This window comes from Vulpes vulpes, chromosome 14 (genome assembly GCF_048418805.1).
Source record: "Vulpes vulpes isolate BD-2025 chromosome 14, VulVul3, whole genome shotgun sequence".
NCBI lineage: Eukaryota > Metazoa > Chordata > Mammalia > Carnivora > Canidae > Vulpes > Vulpes vulpes.
Window position 1 is genome coordinate 24,627,781 of NC_132793.1, and position 15,304 is coordinate 24,643,084.

General features: G+C 44.8%; 1 protein-coding gene across 1 annotated transcript in view; it reads right to left on the bottom strand.

Annotated features, from left to right (window-relative positions):
- Positions 1 to 2,138: 2,138 nt before the first annotated feature.
- Positions 2,139 to 15,304, bottom strand: part of CHMP4B (charged multivesicular body protein 4B) — a 54,121-nt gene continuing 40,955 nt past the window's right edge. The window contains exons 2-5 of the mRNA XM_026009875.2: positions 7,268 to 7,445; positions 5,264 to 5,378; positions 4,089 to 4,215; positions 2,139 to 2,481 (exon numbers count right to left, since the gene is read on the bottom strand). Coding sequence (XP_025865660.1) covers positions 2,417 to 2,481; positions 4,089 to 4,215; positions 5,264 to 5,378; positions 7,268 to 7,445 — 485 coding nt within the window. The 3' untranslated portion in view covers positions 2,139 to 2,416. The remainder of the gene's footprint in view (positions 2,482 to 4,088; positions 4,216 to 5,263; positions 5,379 to 7,267; positions 7,446 to 15,304) is intronic.

Sequence of the window (15,304 nt, forward strand, 5' to 3'; positions counted from 1 at the left end):
AGAGCATTACTGAACATGACAACCTGCAGCCTGGCACAAGGCCCACATGTAAGAGGAATAAATAGCTCTTTCTCAGAGAAGCCCCAGATATTGCCCTGAACCTGGGTTCAGGCCTGCCAGAGCTGGATGGTTGGGCCTGTGAGTTTTTCTCATCTAGACTTGGGGTGAGAAGCCTCTGAGGCAACTGATGAGAAGAGCTTAAGAATGTCCACTCTAGGGATCCCTGGGTGGCGCAGCGGTTTGGCGCCTGCCTTTGGCCCAGGGTGCGATCCTGGAGACCCGGGATCGAGTCCCACGTTGGGCTCCCGGTGCATGGAGCCTGCTTCTCCCTCTGTCTGTGTCTCTGCCTCTCTCTCTCTCTCTCTGTGACTATCATAAATAAAAAAAAAAATTAAAAAAAAAAAAGAATGTCCACTCTAGATCCCCCACACCAAATGATGCCCAGGGGCTACCTACCAATTGCCACCTGAAACGGTGGATGCTGGCAGCAAGTGTTGCCACTAGATTTTTCTTGAGGTAGAAAGAACTTCTGAGAATAGCCAGACCCAACCTCCACACAAATCATGAGTTTTCAAGCCACGGTGGTCAAGTCTAATCCTGCGTGTGGCAGCCCAGGGAGATGAGAAATGAGGAGTGAAGCACTGGGCATCAGCAACTTCACAGACAGAACCTGCACTGATCTGGTCCCACCTCCTTGTTTCATAGCTAGGAAAAGGAGATCCAGGGAAAGTTGGCAACTTGCCCCACTGTGCCCAGTGAGCAATGGCAGGGTTTTCATTATGAATTCAGGGTGATTTTCACCCTTTTTGGGGAAGAGGGGCAGAGGGAGAAGGAGAGAAAATCCCAAGCAGGCTCCATGCCCAGTGGCTTGGAGCCCAAATCCAGAGTTGGCAGCTTAACTGACTGAGCCACCCGGGTACCCCAAGGTGATTTCAATCTTGAGAGGTTTAGGGATGGACATTTAAGAAAGGATCCTCTCAAATTCTGGCAATTGGCATGCAGAATTAAGAACAAATATTCATAGACCCACTTTTCTGAAGAAGGTCCACAGCGTTCATCAGATTCTCCAGGGGGTATAAGACTAAAGAAAAATAGAGAGAGTGGAAAAAGCTGCGCCAAGGTCACACGGTGAGTCATAGCAGACCTGAGACTACCACTTGTGTCCTAGATTGTTAGTCACTGCCCTATACTTTCTCTCTCTGGGAAAGGCCATTTTCTTCAGTGCACCAATGTACCAGACTGGTTCAGTAAACCAATGCACCGGGTGAGCCTAGTCAGTAGGAAGACCATGGTTTCCAGTAGGTGGAGGCTCTGTTGTCCCATGGACACTGCCAGAGAAGAACCAGGGAAGACCTGTAACTGCATAAGAACCACTCATTCCTAAACTGTGCCCACAGGGTCCCCAAGTAAGACGAAGGCCAGAGATCCATGACCTCCAGAACTTAAAAAAACATTTCCAATAAGATGCACTCTGTTCTTTGGTTCCAATTGTTGATGTACATCATGCTCAAGTCTTGTATATGTTTCCACAGACTCCACTGGACACCATCTAGCCTTGAAAAAGTCGGCTCCCGAAGCAAAGGACAGATTGAACACAACAGCAAAGTATGAAAATTAATTGAGATATTTAATAGACAGTGCAAACCATAATTTCATCTGAATATAAATGTATGCACATGTTTCCAATGAGTTATCTATCAGTTATCACAAACAGCAACAAGGACCTTAGAGCTATGTTAGAAAAATGTATAGCTGGGATTTAACTCTACAATCTCACTTGCTCTCAAGAGAACACCATCCATTTCAAATTAGTGTCACAAACTCCAAAAAGACCAGGGGAGTAGGAGTGAGGGGTAGGCAGAGTGGTAAACACAAGGGCCAGTACACAGGTGATGGACAGAAATACAGTTCTCAAGGAAACCAAAGTCAGATGCATTATTACAGCTAAGGACAAGGAAAAGCCTATGGCTTTTAAAAAACTTTTCTGCCAGTACCATACAAGTCTTACAAAGAGATGTGCGACAAGTCAACTGACTTAAAAGGACAGAGGCTACATTTTCAGATCATTTCAATTGTGAACGGTCGACCCTTTCCATTGAGGTTCAGCAGTGGAGTTAGCGTAGTCCAGAAGCTCAATGTTGGATTTGCAAATACAGTTTATTTTACAGAAATTCAACATTATAAACAGCAGGCACCTCCCACCCCACCCGCCCGCCCCCCCTCCCCCCTCCCCATCCCGCTGGGTGCAGACCATGCTATGCAGAGAGTGAGCAGTGATGCGGCCCTACTGCTTTGGAGGGGGATTCAGGAGCGATGGAACCTGCCTGCACCATGTCCTGCCTGCCCCACACACGCACACGCCTGCCCGCTGCACAGGCCACCAGAGTCTGTCTGGGCCCAGCCCGCACTGGACCAGTTACATGGATCCAGCCCAGTTCTCCAATTCCTTCATGTCATCCTCTTCCTCTTCCTTCTTCTTGGCTGTGTGAAAAGAGAAAAGGCTATTTAGGAGGGCTGGTTACAGTGCTCTCAACACATCTGGCTGGGTGCCAGGGCTGTCTATAAAACAGCCCTGCCCTTGCACCCAGCCTCCTCACCAAGCTATCAGCAGACCGTTTCTCTGTGCCTGAAAGCTGCAACACAAAACTCCAGATAACAGGCAACACACGTTCCCCAGCACCTCACCTCCACCCGCATCGGGGCCAGGCAAAACAAGGATTCTACAGAGAGCCCATCAGAATTCTGGGAAGGCTTCAGTCCCAGGGCATTTGAGAAGGGGGACATCAGGAAGAACCCCAGAGAGCTAATCCTTGCCAGCATTCCCCCTTCACCTCAAGTGGCTTTTTTTTTTTTTAAGATTTTATTTATTTATTCACAATAGACACACAAAGAGAGGCAGAGACACAGGCAGAGAGAGAAGCAGGCTCCACGCAGGGAGCCTGAAGCAGGCCTCGATCCCAGGTCCCCAGGATCACACCCTGGGCCGAAGGCAGGCGCTCAACTGCCGAGCCACCCAGGGATCCCACCTCAAGTGGCTTGAACCACCTCTCCACACCCACAGGTGCCCCTTAAACAGTGTTTGGACCCCCTTTGCCTGAACCCACCACAGGCTGCTGACTCAACTTGAGGGGCCATTTCCTCAATTTGGAGGCTAGGAGGACTACAGCCTTGTTACGCTGCTCCCCAGGCTCTCTCTTCACACCGAATCAAACTTTGGTACCTTTTCTTTCTTTTTTAAAAAGATTTTATTTTTTCATTTGAGAGAGAGAGAAAGCACAAGCATGGGGAACAGCAGGCAGAGGGAGAAGCAGGCTCCCACTGAGCAGGGAGCCCACTGTGGGGCTCGACCCCAGGACCCTGGGATCATGACCTGAGCTGAAGGCAGATGTTTACTGACTGAGCCACCCAGGCGCCCCGGTACCTTTAGTAGAAGTGTAGTGAGGGATACTTCTACCCGAGGGTGAAATAATGACGAGGAAGTGGAAAGAAGGAGCAGACAGAAGGAAATGAAAGTTTGATAGAACCAGGCGTCTAAAAAAGCCAGAGATGTTTCTTTCCCACAGTGGCTGCCTTTGAGGCTCCATGTTTTTACAGGGGTGCACAGCACAGGGTATTACACAGGAACCAAGAGCTGGTCCTGGAATTAAACTCTCACACCTTCTCCCAGGGCCTAAAACTTTTTCTTATTTGGTGACATAGGAAAAATCATTCTGGAATAGTGGTTCCTAACTGGGGTGATCCCCCCACACCCTGCAGGGGACATCTGGCAGTATCTGGAGACATTTTTGGTTGTCACAACTTGAGGAAGACAGAGCCCATGAGTGCTACGTAAATATCTCTAGTGCATAAAACAACCCCCACCCCCAACCCAAAGAATCACCTGGCTGTGTCAATAGTGCTGAGGTAAAAGAACTCTGTTCTATAGAGAAACTAGGAAAAGACAGGTGATGATGTCTCTGTGGCCGTCAAAACAGATCTGTGATTCTGAATCCTGGGCAGACTCAGGACCCAAACTGAGGCCAACCAACCTCAAGATTACCCACTACATGGCACTAGGGGTATGTCATGACTGGGTAAGAAGTACTCACTGGGTTTTGATGGTAAGGTTATAGAGGGAACATTTGGTAGAGGGACTGTTTCGGGTCCACTGATTTCCAGCAAATTCTTGTCTAGTTCTTCCTGTTCTAGTTCTTCTAATTCTGCCATGAGTTCATCCTGGTAAAGGAAACACAAGAGTGAGAGGGATGTTCCTGGGCACTGTACTCCCTGCAGAGGTCCTTCTTTCTTGGTAACTTAAGAGGACACACACCCCTTCTAAGATCAGAAGGGAGATGAATTCCAGGTCCATACTCTGTGACTCAAACTCTAAACACGGTTCTACTGGTGAACATAATACACTATCAAGCAGTTAGAGTCTATATTCAGTATCTTACGCTAGTTGTCAGCATTTTGAGAGGAGGGACCATATCTTTTCATTCTTCTTTCTTTATCTCAGAACTGGGCACACTCAGTGAATATTCAGGAATATTTGCTGAATTGAAATTAACTTGACTAGTCCATCAAATTTCAGTCTGAAACCATGAAAACCCTGGTGTTGGGAACCAAGTATAAGACCCACAAGGCTGTTTTCTCAGCCTTATGGTGGGGATCAGCACAAAGAATTGGGTTCAGTGGAGAGAACCTGACCTTCAGCAGACTCAAATTAACACAGAATGAAACACCTTCAACAGGGCCTGTTATTGTAATTTAAAACCCTAAGAGACTCAAAATCTCAACTGCTATAGTAGAAACTGCTAGGGGGCCAAGTTTCAGATGAACCCCTCAGGGGTCAGATATAAATGCTCCTTCCTGGGCTTCATCTTCACCTCAAATCAGTTGCCCAAGGGCAAATCCCATAAAGTTCTCCAAAAAATGGTCACCTCAGCTGCCACTGCTCTCAGCCCAGAGTCCACCATGAAATGTGTAAATTAATTATTTATTGAAACCAATCAATGACTTGAAACCTGATGAAGAGTCCCTATGAAGGTCTCTTTACTCAACCTAAGCTAAGCTTCTATCTCAAAGAGTGAAAGCCATCTCTCAAAATCCAGAATTAGGGAGAGCTAATACTATGCCCTATTTAAGTCCCAGTCTCTGGAAGGATGAAAACTGGTGATTTCTAAACCACACATATTCTGCCACAGAGCCTGCAACAGCACATTAAAGGATGGCCTGGCCCGGGTGTCATTTGTGAGGCTTGTGTGAACTGCATGAAACCACTCACCTCATCAAACTCTTCTCCAAATCCTACAGGTTTTGAAATAGCTGTTGAAATCTCCTCTGCAAGTTCTTGCTGGTCAGCAATGTCCTGCATTAATTCATCAACTTTATCGATGTCCCTTTAAATGAAATGGACAGATGTCATATTGGACAGTCTGTGTAAAAAGGGCCTTTGAGGCAGGAACAGAAACCCTATTGCACACAATCTGCTTCCTAGCCCTACTTCTGTAATTATTCCCTATGAGGAATTATTTTTTTGTCTTTACTATCTTCTTCCCTCTTTTATTTTTTTTAAGACTTTATTTATTTATTTGAGAGAGAGAGAGAGCAGGGGGAGGGGTAGAGGGAGAAGAAGACTACCCTCTCAGCAGGGAGAGGGATGTGGGGTTCAATTCCAGTACCCTGGGATCATGACCTGAGCTGAAGGCAGATGCTTAACTGACTGAGCCACCCCAGGTCCCCTTCCTCCCCTTTTTAGAAGAGAATCACAGAATCAAAAGGATGGAGTATTCTTAGGCATAATCTAGTCCAACATCCTAAGAAAATAAAGCTTATTAGTAAAGTTAGTTGCCACATTCATGATTTCTCATGTAAGCTAGTAATAAATATGTCAGATGAGACTACAGAACTTTAACTCCTGGGCCAATAGCTCTTCTTCAAGCTCAAGGGCAACTCTGTAACTCTGTACAGGAAGAGATAAAATCACAAATCACAAAATATAGTTGTGTCACTTGAGAAGGTCCTTCCCATCTACTCAAATCCACTTATGGCTCCTTCACTAGGCCCCCAAAGAAAGGCAAACATGCAGAATTACTTTCTATCTACTGTCATTCTTATAAACACACAATTAATCAGTTTAATATATACACATATACTTCAAAGCATGCACAGTGGGTTACAGAGATATGCTCTGTGCTAGGCATCTTAGCTCTGTGCTAGAAGAACACAGAAATGGAGCAGACAGGGACCTAACTTAGGAAACTCCGTCCAATGACCATCCACCTCCCCTCTCTGGGACATAACTTCTACCATGATAATCAGAGGCCTGGGTGAGAAGACTGTCTAAGGACTTTACTGGCTAGAAACTCTGCTCATCACAAGAATCCTAAATTACTTAGAAATATTGTTCCATTCCATGAGATCTTTTTCTTCTTCTTTTTTTTTAAGTGGCTCTACACTGGGTTCGAGCCAATGACCCTGAGATGAAGACCTGAATTGAGATCAAGAGCTGCATGCTTAACTAACTGAGCCACCCAGGAGCCCCAAGATCTGCCTCTTTAGGCAACAGGGTACATAACCCATTTTATTTTATTTATTTTTTAAAGATTTTATTTATTTATTCATGATACACACACACACACACACACACACACAGAGAGAGAGAGAGAGAGAGAGAGAGAGAGAGAGAGAGAGACGCAGAGACACAGGCAGAGGGAGAAGCAGGCTCCACGCCGGGAGCCCGACGCGGGACTCGATCCTGGGACTCCAGGATTGCGTCCTGGGCCAAAGGCAGGCGCTAAACCGCTGAGCCACCCAGGGATCCCCCATAACCCATTTTAAAAGCACTGGGTGTTAGGGGCACCTGGGTGGCTCTGACAGTTTAGTGTCTGCCTTCAGCTCAGGTCAATCCAGGGATCGAGCCCCATGTCAGGTTCCCTGCTCGGCGGGGAGTCTGCTTCTCCCTCTCTCTCTCCCCACTCATGTCTCTCTTTCTCTCAACTTAATCTCTCTCAAATAAATAAATCCTTAAAAATTTTTTAAAAAAGCACTGGCTGTTATAAACAACTGATGAATCACTGAACACTACATCTGAAACTAGTATGTACTGTATGTTGGCTAATTGATTTTAAAGTAAAAAATAAAAGGAGTTCCAAAAAAGAATGCAAATTAAAACAAACTCAGGTGTTTGAATAGATAAATCAAAGGGTCGCCCAAGGCCATGCCCTGGAATTGAGGCATTGCCCTGCCACAAGGGTGCCCCCCCCTCCAAAAGTGGGTAGCCACATACATGTTGTCATGGGCAGCCTTCATCGCCTTAGCAGCATAGCCCATGTTCTTGAGCACCTCGGTGTTGGTATTGGCATTCTCCAGGGCTTCCCGCTGAAACTCAATGGTTGATAGTGTGCCGTCGATCTGCGCCAGCTGCTTTTCATACCTCTTCTTGCGCTTCAGTGCCTGGAGGGCCGCTGCATGGGAGAGAAAATAGGGTTTCAGAGAGCCTAGACACCAGAATACCCTAGAGTTCACTTGAGTCTTTGCCCTAATTGTAATAAACGCACCTCTGTTGTTGCTTCCACTGTAACACAGGGTTAATAATTTCTTCTACACAAAGAGCATATTCAATTTTCTAAGAAAACTATTCAAAATTCACATACTTCAAAATGCAGCAAAGCACACAAGCTAAAGTTCATGTCGTGTAACCATCACCTCACTAATCAAAGTATGGAAAGGCACCGAGATAGAGGATGTGTTTTGAGGCCATTACTGCTTTAGGTTTGAACCTTAGGTGAGCTACTCAGCTTCCCCGATAGGCTCATTGTGAGGAGATGAGATATATGTAAACACCTAGCACAACTTAAACATAGTGGACACCCAAAACCCAGCACTTCTAATTATTATAAAGCAGCTTTGAAGTATCATTTTATGCCAACAAAATTATAAAAATAATAATGACTATACCAGATACTGGATAAGTTGGGGTTAAGATGCTTTCTCACACATAGCTGACAACTCTAAGTTGATATACTGATTCTGAAGAGCAATATGGCAACACATAGCAATAGCCATAATGGTGTTGCTGCCCTATGACCCAGTAATTTCCTTCTGGAAATGTATTCAACAAGAGCAAAAATCCCCATGCCCAGAGATGGTTACTGTAGCATTCTCTATCATAGAAAAGAAAGACAGAATTCCCTGCCAGGGACAAATCTAGAGTCTGACATTTGGTCACGTCAACGTCATCATCTATTTATCCTTCCGGCATGTTAAGGCTGTAGAGATCATCTTGTTCTTTTTTTTTTTTTTATCATCTTGTTCTTAGATCCAGTCAGAATAAGCAATTTGACCAAGGTGAATCTGTGGCAGAGCAGGAGGCAAAAGCACATCTCTCTACTCACAATCCAAGGTGCCTTCCCCTTACTGTCTTTGCACCGAAAGGTATCGTTAGTACACATCTTAGATGAGCATCAAAGCCAGAAAGAGGGGATCCCTGGGTGGCTCAGCAGTTTAGCGCCTGCCTTTGGCCCAGGGCGTGATCATTTAAAGGTAGAAATGACCATCAGCAGATGAGGAAACAGATTCAGAGAGGTTACATCATCCAGGTCACCAGATATGTAACCCAAGTGTGGAACCCCAAAGTTTATGCTCTGCCATTCTGTTGTGCTTTCCACTTAATGAAAAAGGCAGGATCCTGCCTTGAAGGGGAGTGTCAAGGAGACTGTGGGAACAGATGAGGGAAGGTAAATCCAACCATGTCATTCCTTTGTTTAAAAACTCTCAATAGCTCCCTATTTCCACAAGAAAAAGCCTCCATGTGGTTTAATACGGCCTGTAAGATCCTGCAAGGGACTGGGGTTGTGACCACAGACCAGATGCTAGAGTCCTTTGGTCATGCCATTGACCATGATGGCAGAGGGAAGACAGCCTGGTATGTAAGTGCTCAGGGGTTGCTCCCTTGTGCCTTCCTTGGTGTTGCCTTTCCACAGAAACCAGCTCAGATCCATCCTAATCAACATGTGATTCTCAAGTCTTTTCAGGCCAATGTCCCACACAGATGCCTCTTTCCCAGGTCTGCGTCAGGGGGACCCCCACTACCCATGGCATAGCCCAGCCTATAAAAATTTGCCTCCCAGGATGCCTGGGTGACTGAGTGGTTGAGAATCTGCCTTCAGCCCAGGGCATGATCCTGGAGTCCCAAGATCAAGCCCACATTGGGCTCTCTGCATGGAGCCTGCTTCTCCCTCTGCCTATGTCTCTGCCTCTTTCTCTTTGTGTTTCTCATGAATAAATAAATAACAATTTTTTTAAATAAATAAAATCTTAAAAAAAAATTTGCCTCTCATGTTTACAAGTAAAGTGAACAAGGTGTCCAACTGCCTACTGTGTGGTAAACAAGCAAAATGGCTGAGGCAGTCCCATCCACTTTCTCATTTAATCTTCCTACACCCAGTCATGGAGCAAAGATCCCAGATTTTTTTTTCTTTTAAACATTTTATTTATTTATTTGACACAGAGTACAAGCAGAGGGAGTGGCAGGCAGAGGCAGAGGGAGAGGGAGAAGCAGGCTCCCTGCTGAGCAAGGAGCCCAACACAGGGCAGCCTGGGTGGCTCAGCGGTTTAGTGCTGCCTTCGGCCCAGGGCGTGATCCTGGGATCCCGGGATCGAGTCCCATGTCGGGCTCCCTGCATGGAGCCTGCTTCTCCCTCTGCCTGTGCCTCTCTCTCTCTCTCTCTCTCTGTCTCTCATGAATAAATAAATAATAAAATCTTTATTTATTTATTTATTTATAATAATAAAATCTTTAAAAAAAAAAAAAAAAAGGAGCCAAACGCAGAACTCAATCCCAGCACCCTGGGATTATGACCCAAGCTAAAGGCAGATGCCCAACTGACCTAGCCACCCAGGTGCCCAAGAGATCCCAGATCTATGCTAACAAAAGAGACTGGGAATAAGAATGGTGAAATGGCCCATCTAAGTCACACTGCTGTTATGTGGAGAGGAGAGGGCTCAAGCACTGGTCTGTGTAAATCCTCAGGTCTCTGCTCTTCCCACACAGGCTCAGAATGATGGCAAGTGACACTGGAAGAGTTCTCAGGAATGAACAATGAGATGACACATCTGCCTTGCTTTCTAGTGTCCTGAGTGTAGCAGAAGCCTTGATTTTATATAGTCAGCTACATTCTGATTTTTGTTCTTTTTCTTTTTTTTTTTTCAAATTTTGTTCTCGGGTTTCTTTTTTCCAAACCCTGTGTAAAAGGCTGACTTTCAATAAATCACAGTGAGGGAGCTGCTCTGCTTCATACAAAACCCCAACCCAGAAGCAAGTCATCTGTGAATAGTTTAACACTAGGTTTGGGGACACCTGGGTGCCTCATCAGTTAAGCGTCTGCCTTCAGCTCAGGGCATGATCCTGGAGTCCCGGGATCGAGTCCCACATCGGGCTCCTTGCATGGAGCCTGCTTCTCCCTCTGCCTGTGTGTCTCTGCCTCTCTCTCTCTCTGTGTCTCTCATGAATAAACAAATAAAAATCTAAAAAAAAAAAAAACAAAGAAAAAAACACTAGATTCCCCATACACTCTGACTTTCTTTCTTTCTTTCTTTCTTTCTTTCTTTCTTTCTTTCTTTCTTTCTTTCTTTCTTTTATTATTTATGATAGTCACAGAGAGAGAGAGAGAGAGAGAGGCAGAGACACAGGCAGAGGGAGAAGCAGGCTCCATGCACCGGGAGCCCGATGTGGGATTCGATCCCGGGTCTCCAGGATCGCGCCCTGGGCCAAACCGCTGCGCCACCCAGGGATCCCCCACTCTGATTTTAAAACCAAATTTATCCTTTCTCTATTAATATGTTAATTTTAGAACTGCTTTAACTTTTCCTATAATACGTTTTCTTTTTTTTTTTTAAGATTTTATTTATTTATTCATGAGAGATACAGAGAGAGAGGCAGAGACACAGGCAGAGGGAGAAGCAGGCTCCATGCAGGAAGCCCTGTGTGGGACTCGATCCCGGGACCCCAGGATCATGCCCTGACCTGAAGGCAGACGCTTAACTGCTGAGCCACCCAGGCATCCCTCTACTACATTTTCTTTTCTTTTTTAAAAAATATTTTATTTATTTATTCATGAGAGAGACAGAGAGAGAGGGGCAGAGACATAGGCAGAGGGAGAAGCAGGCTCCATGCAGGGAGCCCGACGTGGGACTTGATCCCAGAGTCTCGACTCTGGGATCACACCCTGAGCCAAAGGCAGATACTCAACTGAGCCACCCAGGCGTCCCCCTCTAATACATTTTCATTTGGCAGTGACTCCTCGTATGCCAATCGTATATTGCTCCGATCGCCACATTACTTCTAAAACTTCTCAAGCAATAAATGATCTGGAAGCAAATAACCTGAACATACCAGGTAAGCAAGAGTCACCCCATGAATGATATGTTTACATTATCCATGTTTATAGACCAACATCTAGTACAATGGCTGGTATAAAGTGCTTCATATATATTAAACTGAATCTCTAATTTCATCTGTTTTTTAAGTTTTTCATGTATTTTATGCAGGGTTCCTTGTGTGTGGTACACCCATATTTTATCTCCTGTGTACCTGTGACTCGAAGGAGAAATGATAATGTCTCATTGAAACACTGGCTAAAACAATAATTGGACAGGATTTTTTCTCTGCATCCCTCCTGGCCCATAAAATAGGAACTCTTGTAAGCACTTGCCCTTCCCTTCATTCTCACCATAAGGTATGTTTTCAGGGAGGAAGAAAAGGGCCTGAGTAATCAGCCTGGCCCTTTCGGGTTTCCATCCCCTGCCTGCAGGGTTCACACAGTCTTCTCCATGTAGTAAACTCTCCAGGATGGTGCCTGGCAGGGAAAGTTGATTTATTTACCCCAATCTAACTCCTGTGTGTATGTCTCAGCTAGTTAAGAACTCCAAAGAGAAAGGGTACATGATTCATTTTCTCCCTTCATACATGGTTCATGAGCAATCTTTTTATTAAAGATCTATTTATTTATTTAAGGTAAGAGGGGCAGAGGGTAAGGGAGAGAAAGTCTCAAGTAGATTCCTCACTGAGCATGGGGCCCACCTCGGGGTTCAATCTCATGACCCTGATATCAGGACCTGAGCCAAAACTTAACCAACTGTGCCACCCAGGTGCCCCTATGTAACGTAATCTTGAAATTTTTTTTTTTAAAATATTTTATTTATTGGGATCCCTGGGTGGCGCAGTGGTTTAGCGCCTTGCCTTTGGCCCAGGGCACGATCCTGGAGACCCGGGATCGAATCCCACGTCGGGCTCCCGGTGCATGGAGCCTGCTTCTCCCTCTGCCTTTGTCTCTGCCTCTCTCTCTCTCTCTCTCTGTGACTATCATAAATAAATAAAAATTAAAAAAAAAAAGAAAAAGAATATTTTATTTATTTATTTATTTGAGAGAGTGAGTGAGAGCACAAGCTGGGGGAGGGGCAAAGGGAGAAGGAGAAGCAGACTCCTCACTGAGCAGGGAGTCCGACCCAGGGTTCAATTCCAGGACCCTGAGATCATGACCCAAGCTGAAGGCAGATGCTTAACCAACTAAGCCACCCAGGCACCCTGACGTGATCTTGAAATTAGCAGCACCTAGGTGGCTCAGTCAGTTAAACATCCGACTCTTGGTTTTGGCTCAGGACGTGATCTCAGGGTCATAGGATTGATCCCTGTGTCAGGCTCTGTGCTGAGCATGGATGGAGCCTGCTTGTGATTCTCTCTCTCCCTCTGCCCCTCCTGTTTGCACGACCTCCCTCTCAATAAATAAAACCTTAAAAAAAAAAAAAAAAGAAATTAGACATGAGGTCACCATTTGGGCTACAAGAATACGTGTAAACATAAATATTCATAGCACTTAAACCACTCTGTAGCTTAGAAACGTGTGGAAGAGTGGTGAAGTATGTAACTTAGGCCAAACTAAAGGAGTTGAATGCCATTCTTTCTGCATACTGTTATACTTAAATAAAATATCATCCATCTCAACCTTACTTCTGACCACCGGAATTTACTTCTACATATGGCCAAAGTTTAAGGGGCCAAGCCTAATGTTTTACATAAATATGTGCTGGCTCTTAGTGAGTGCCTTGCCTTATACATCTCCAAATTCCTGAGGTTGGGTTAAAAAGCAAGTACAGGGTTCTTATTACAAAACAAAAACAAAAACAAAAAACAAAAAAAAATCTATGTGAGGTGATAGATGTTAACTTATCATGGAAATCATTTCATAATACATATATCAAATCATTATGTTGTAAAGCTAAAACTAGTACAATGTTATGTCAATTATATCTCAATAAAACTAGGGGGAAAATGGGAGGAAAAAAAAAAAACAACTACTGGGTTAACAAGGAGTTCATCTAAACCAAATATTCAAAGAGGTGTCCAAAGAAATCTCTTTTCTGACAAAGAACTCCAGTGGCATTCATAAACACAGTGGCTTTAACAATGGAAATCTAACTCAGGCCAATAAAAGTTAAAGAGGTTGCTTTTAGATGGAAAAAAATAGTCCTTGGAATCTCCATATTTAATTATGCCTTTGCCAGTTCCAAGAGAGTAATTACAGCAGCAATTACAGAATCTAATAACCAGCTTTATTGGCTCTGAAAGCTGAAGCAAAAACAACTCCAACCATGTTGAAATAAACATTGGTCTCCAGACAGATGCTTCATTAGACACTCTAAATAGCTATTTGGAGGAATACAAAAGAGATACCGTATCAAACAGAGAGACCAGTTGAAAAACTATTCACCCAGGACTGGAAACTCCTCCTGCAAGGCATCTGTTAATGACTGTACAGAAACCATTTTCAGAGAACATATCAGTTCAATACAACTAGATAGCATGCTCCTTTCTCTTAGTCAAAGGCAGACTTGACTTTTCTTTGAAGAGTTGCTGAGGGAGATAAGTTTGCCTGCACTGGTCTGGGGGCATTCAGTACAGGAGCCATGAACCCTGGGCATCTCAAAAGATGCTAAAAAGGCCTAACTGTATACTCATGACTAGTGCAGAGAAGATTTAGGTATTGATGGGAAGGAGGGCCCAATAATAGCCTGTCACTGAATGAATGAATGAATAAATAAATAATGGTGTCCTTTCAAAGACCCAAGATTCTACATCTGAGTTCATCTAGCAAAAGATACAAGGACTAGGAGAAAGGAGGAGAGTACTGTTCCTTTTCCATTCAGGGGACACCTACACAAATGCAACACAAAGTGGGAATTTTGAAGAACCTGGTCATGGCAGGGCTACTGGCAGGCAGGCAGTAGAGTGAAGCTGAGGGAACCCTGCTTTGCCTGCCTTCAGCAATCATTCGGATGCTCCCTGCTCATCATACCCATGAATAAGCCTCAGATGTTCAGGGTACTCTCAGCCAGGAGAACCACATCTGGCCTTCAAGCCATTAGTCACTGTGCTGGGGTCACCTGTCATCTGCCCTGAGTATGTGGGCAAGAAAAGACCCAAAGTCAAAACAACCAAGTTAATCACCAATGTCAAAAGAAGCCATTCTCCTACAGAAATGGTTATTACTAAGCATTCATGCGCCACATGACATCAGATGTCCCACCAGGCATTGACCAAATGAGTTACAATTTTGGCATCAAAAGTAGGAGGGGTGCACCCTTGAAGGATTCTCGGAGATATTGAAATCTGACCTGTCTTATTAGGTGACTGAGAAAAAACAATGCCCAGAAAAGGTGACACGGCTTGCCAGGATCACACAGGGAGTTAGAGACAGAATCAGAACTAGAACCCAGCTCTAAAGCCAGGGCTCTTTCCACCACCTCAATCAACTTTCTTATCTCCAAATAAGGTTGCTACAAATAAACCAGCAGTTCCCCTACCATAAGGAAAACAGTCTCCTAGCGCTTTTTCATCCAATTTCCAAACTCTGCCCTTTGCAATCCCCATTTAAAAGCTCATGCCACCACATGAAAGAACCGGAAAGCTACCAATATTCTCTAAGTTCCCAGGTAGAAGAAAAAAAAAGAATGGAAAAGAGGCCCAATATCTGTCTGGTTCCAGAATACTTTCTTTAAATGGATGCTGTTGATCCTGTCTGCAGTTTCAGAACACAGTGGGAGGGCTAGGCTCTCATTTCTCTACCCTGTACAGAAGTGGCATGCGGCGCCTGAGTGGCTGAGTCGGTTAAGTGTCCAACTCTTGGTTTTGGTTCAGGTTGTGATTTCAGGGTGGTAGGATTGAGCCCTGCATTAGGCTCTGCACTCTGCATGGAGTCTGCATAAGATTCCCTCTCCCTCTCCCAGTGCTCCTCACACTCATGCTCTCGCTCACTCTAAAAGAGAT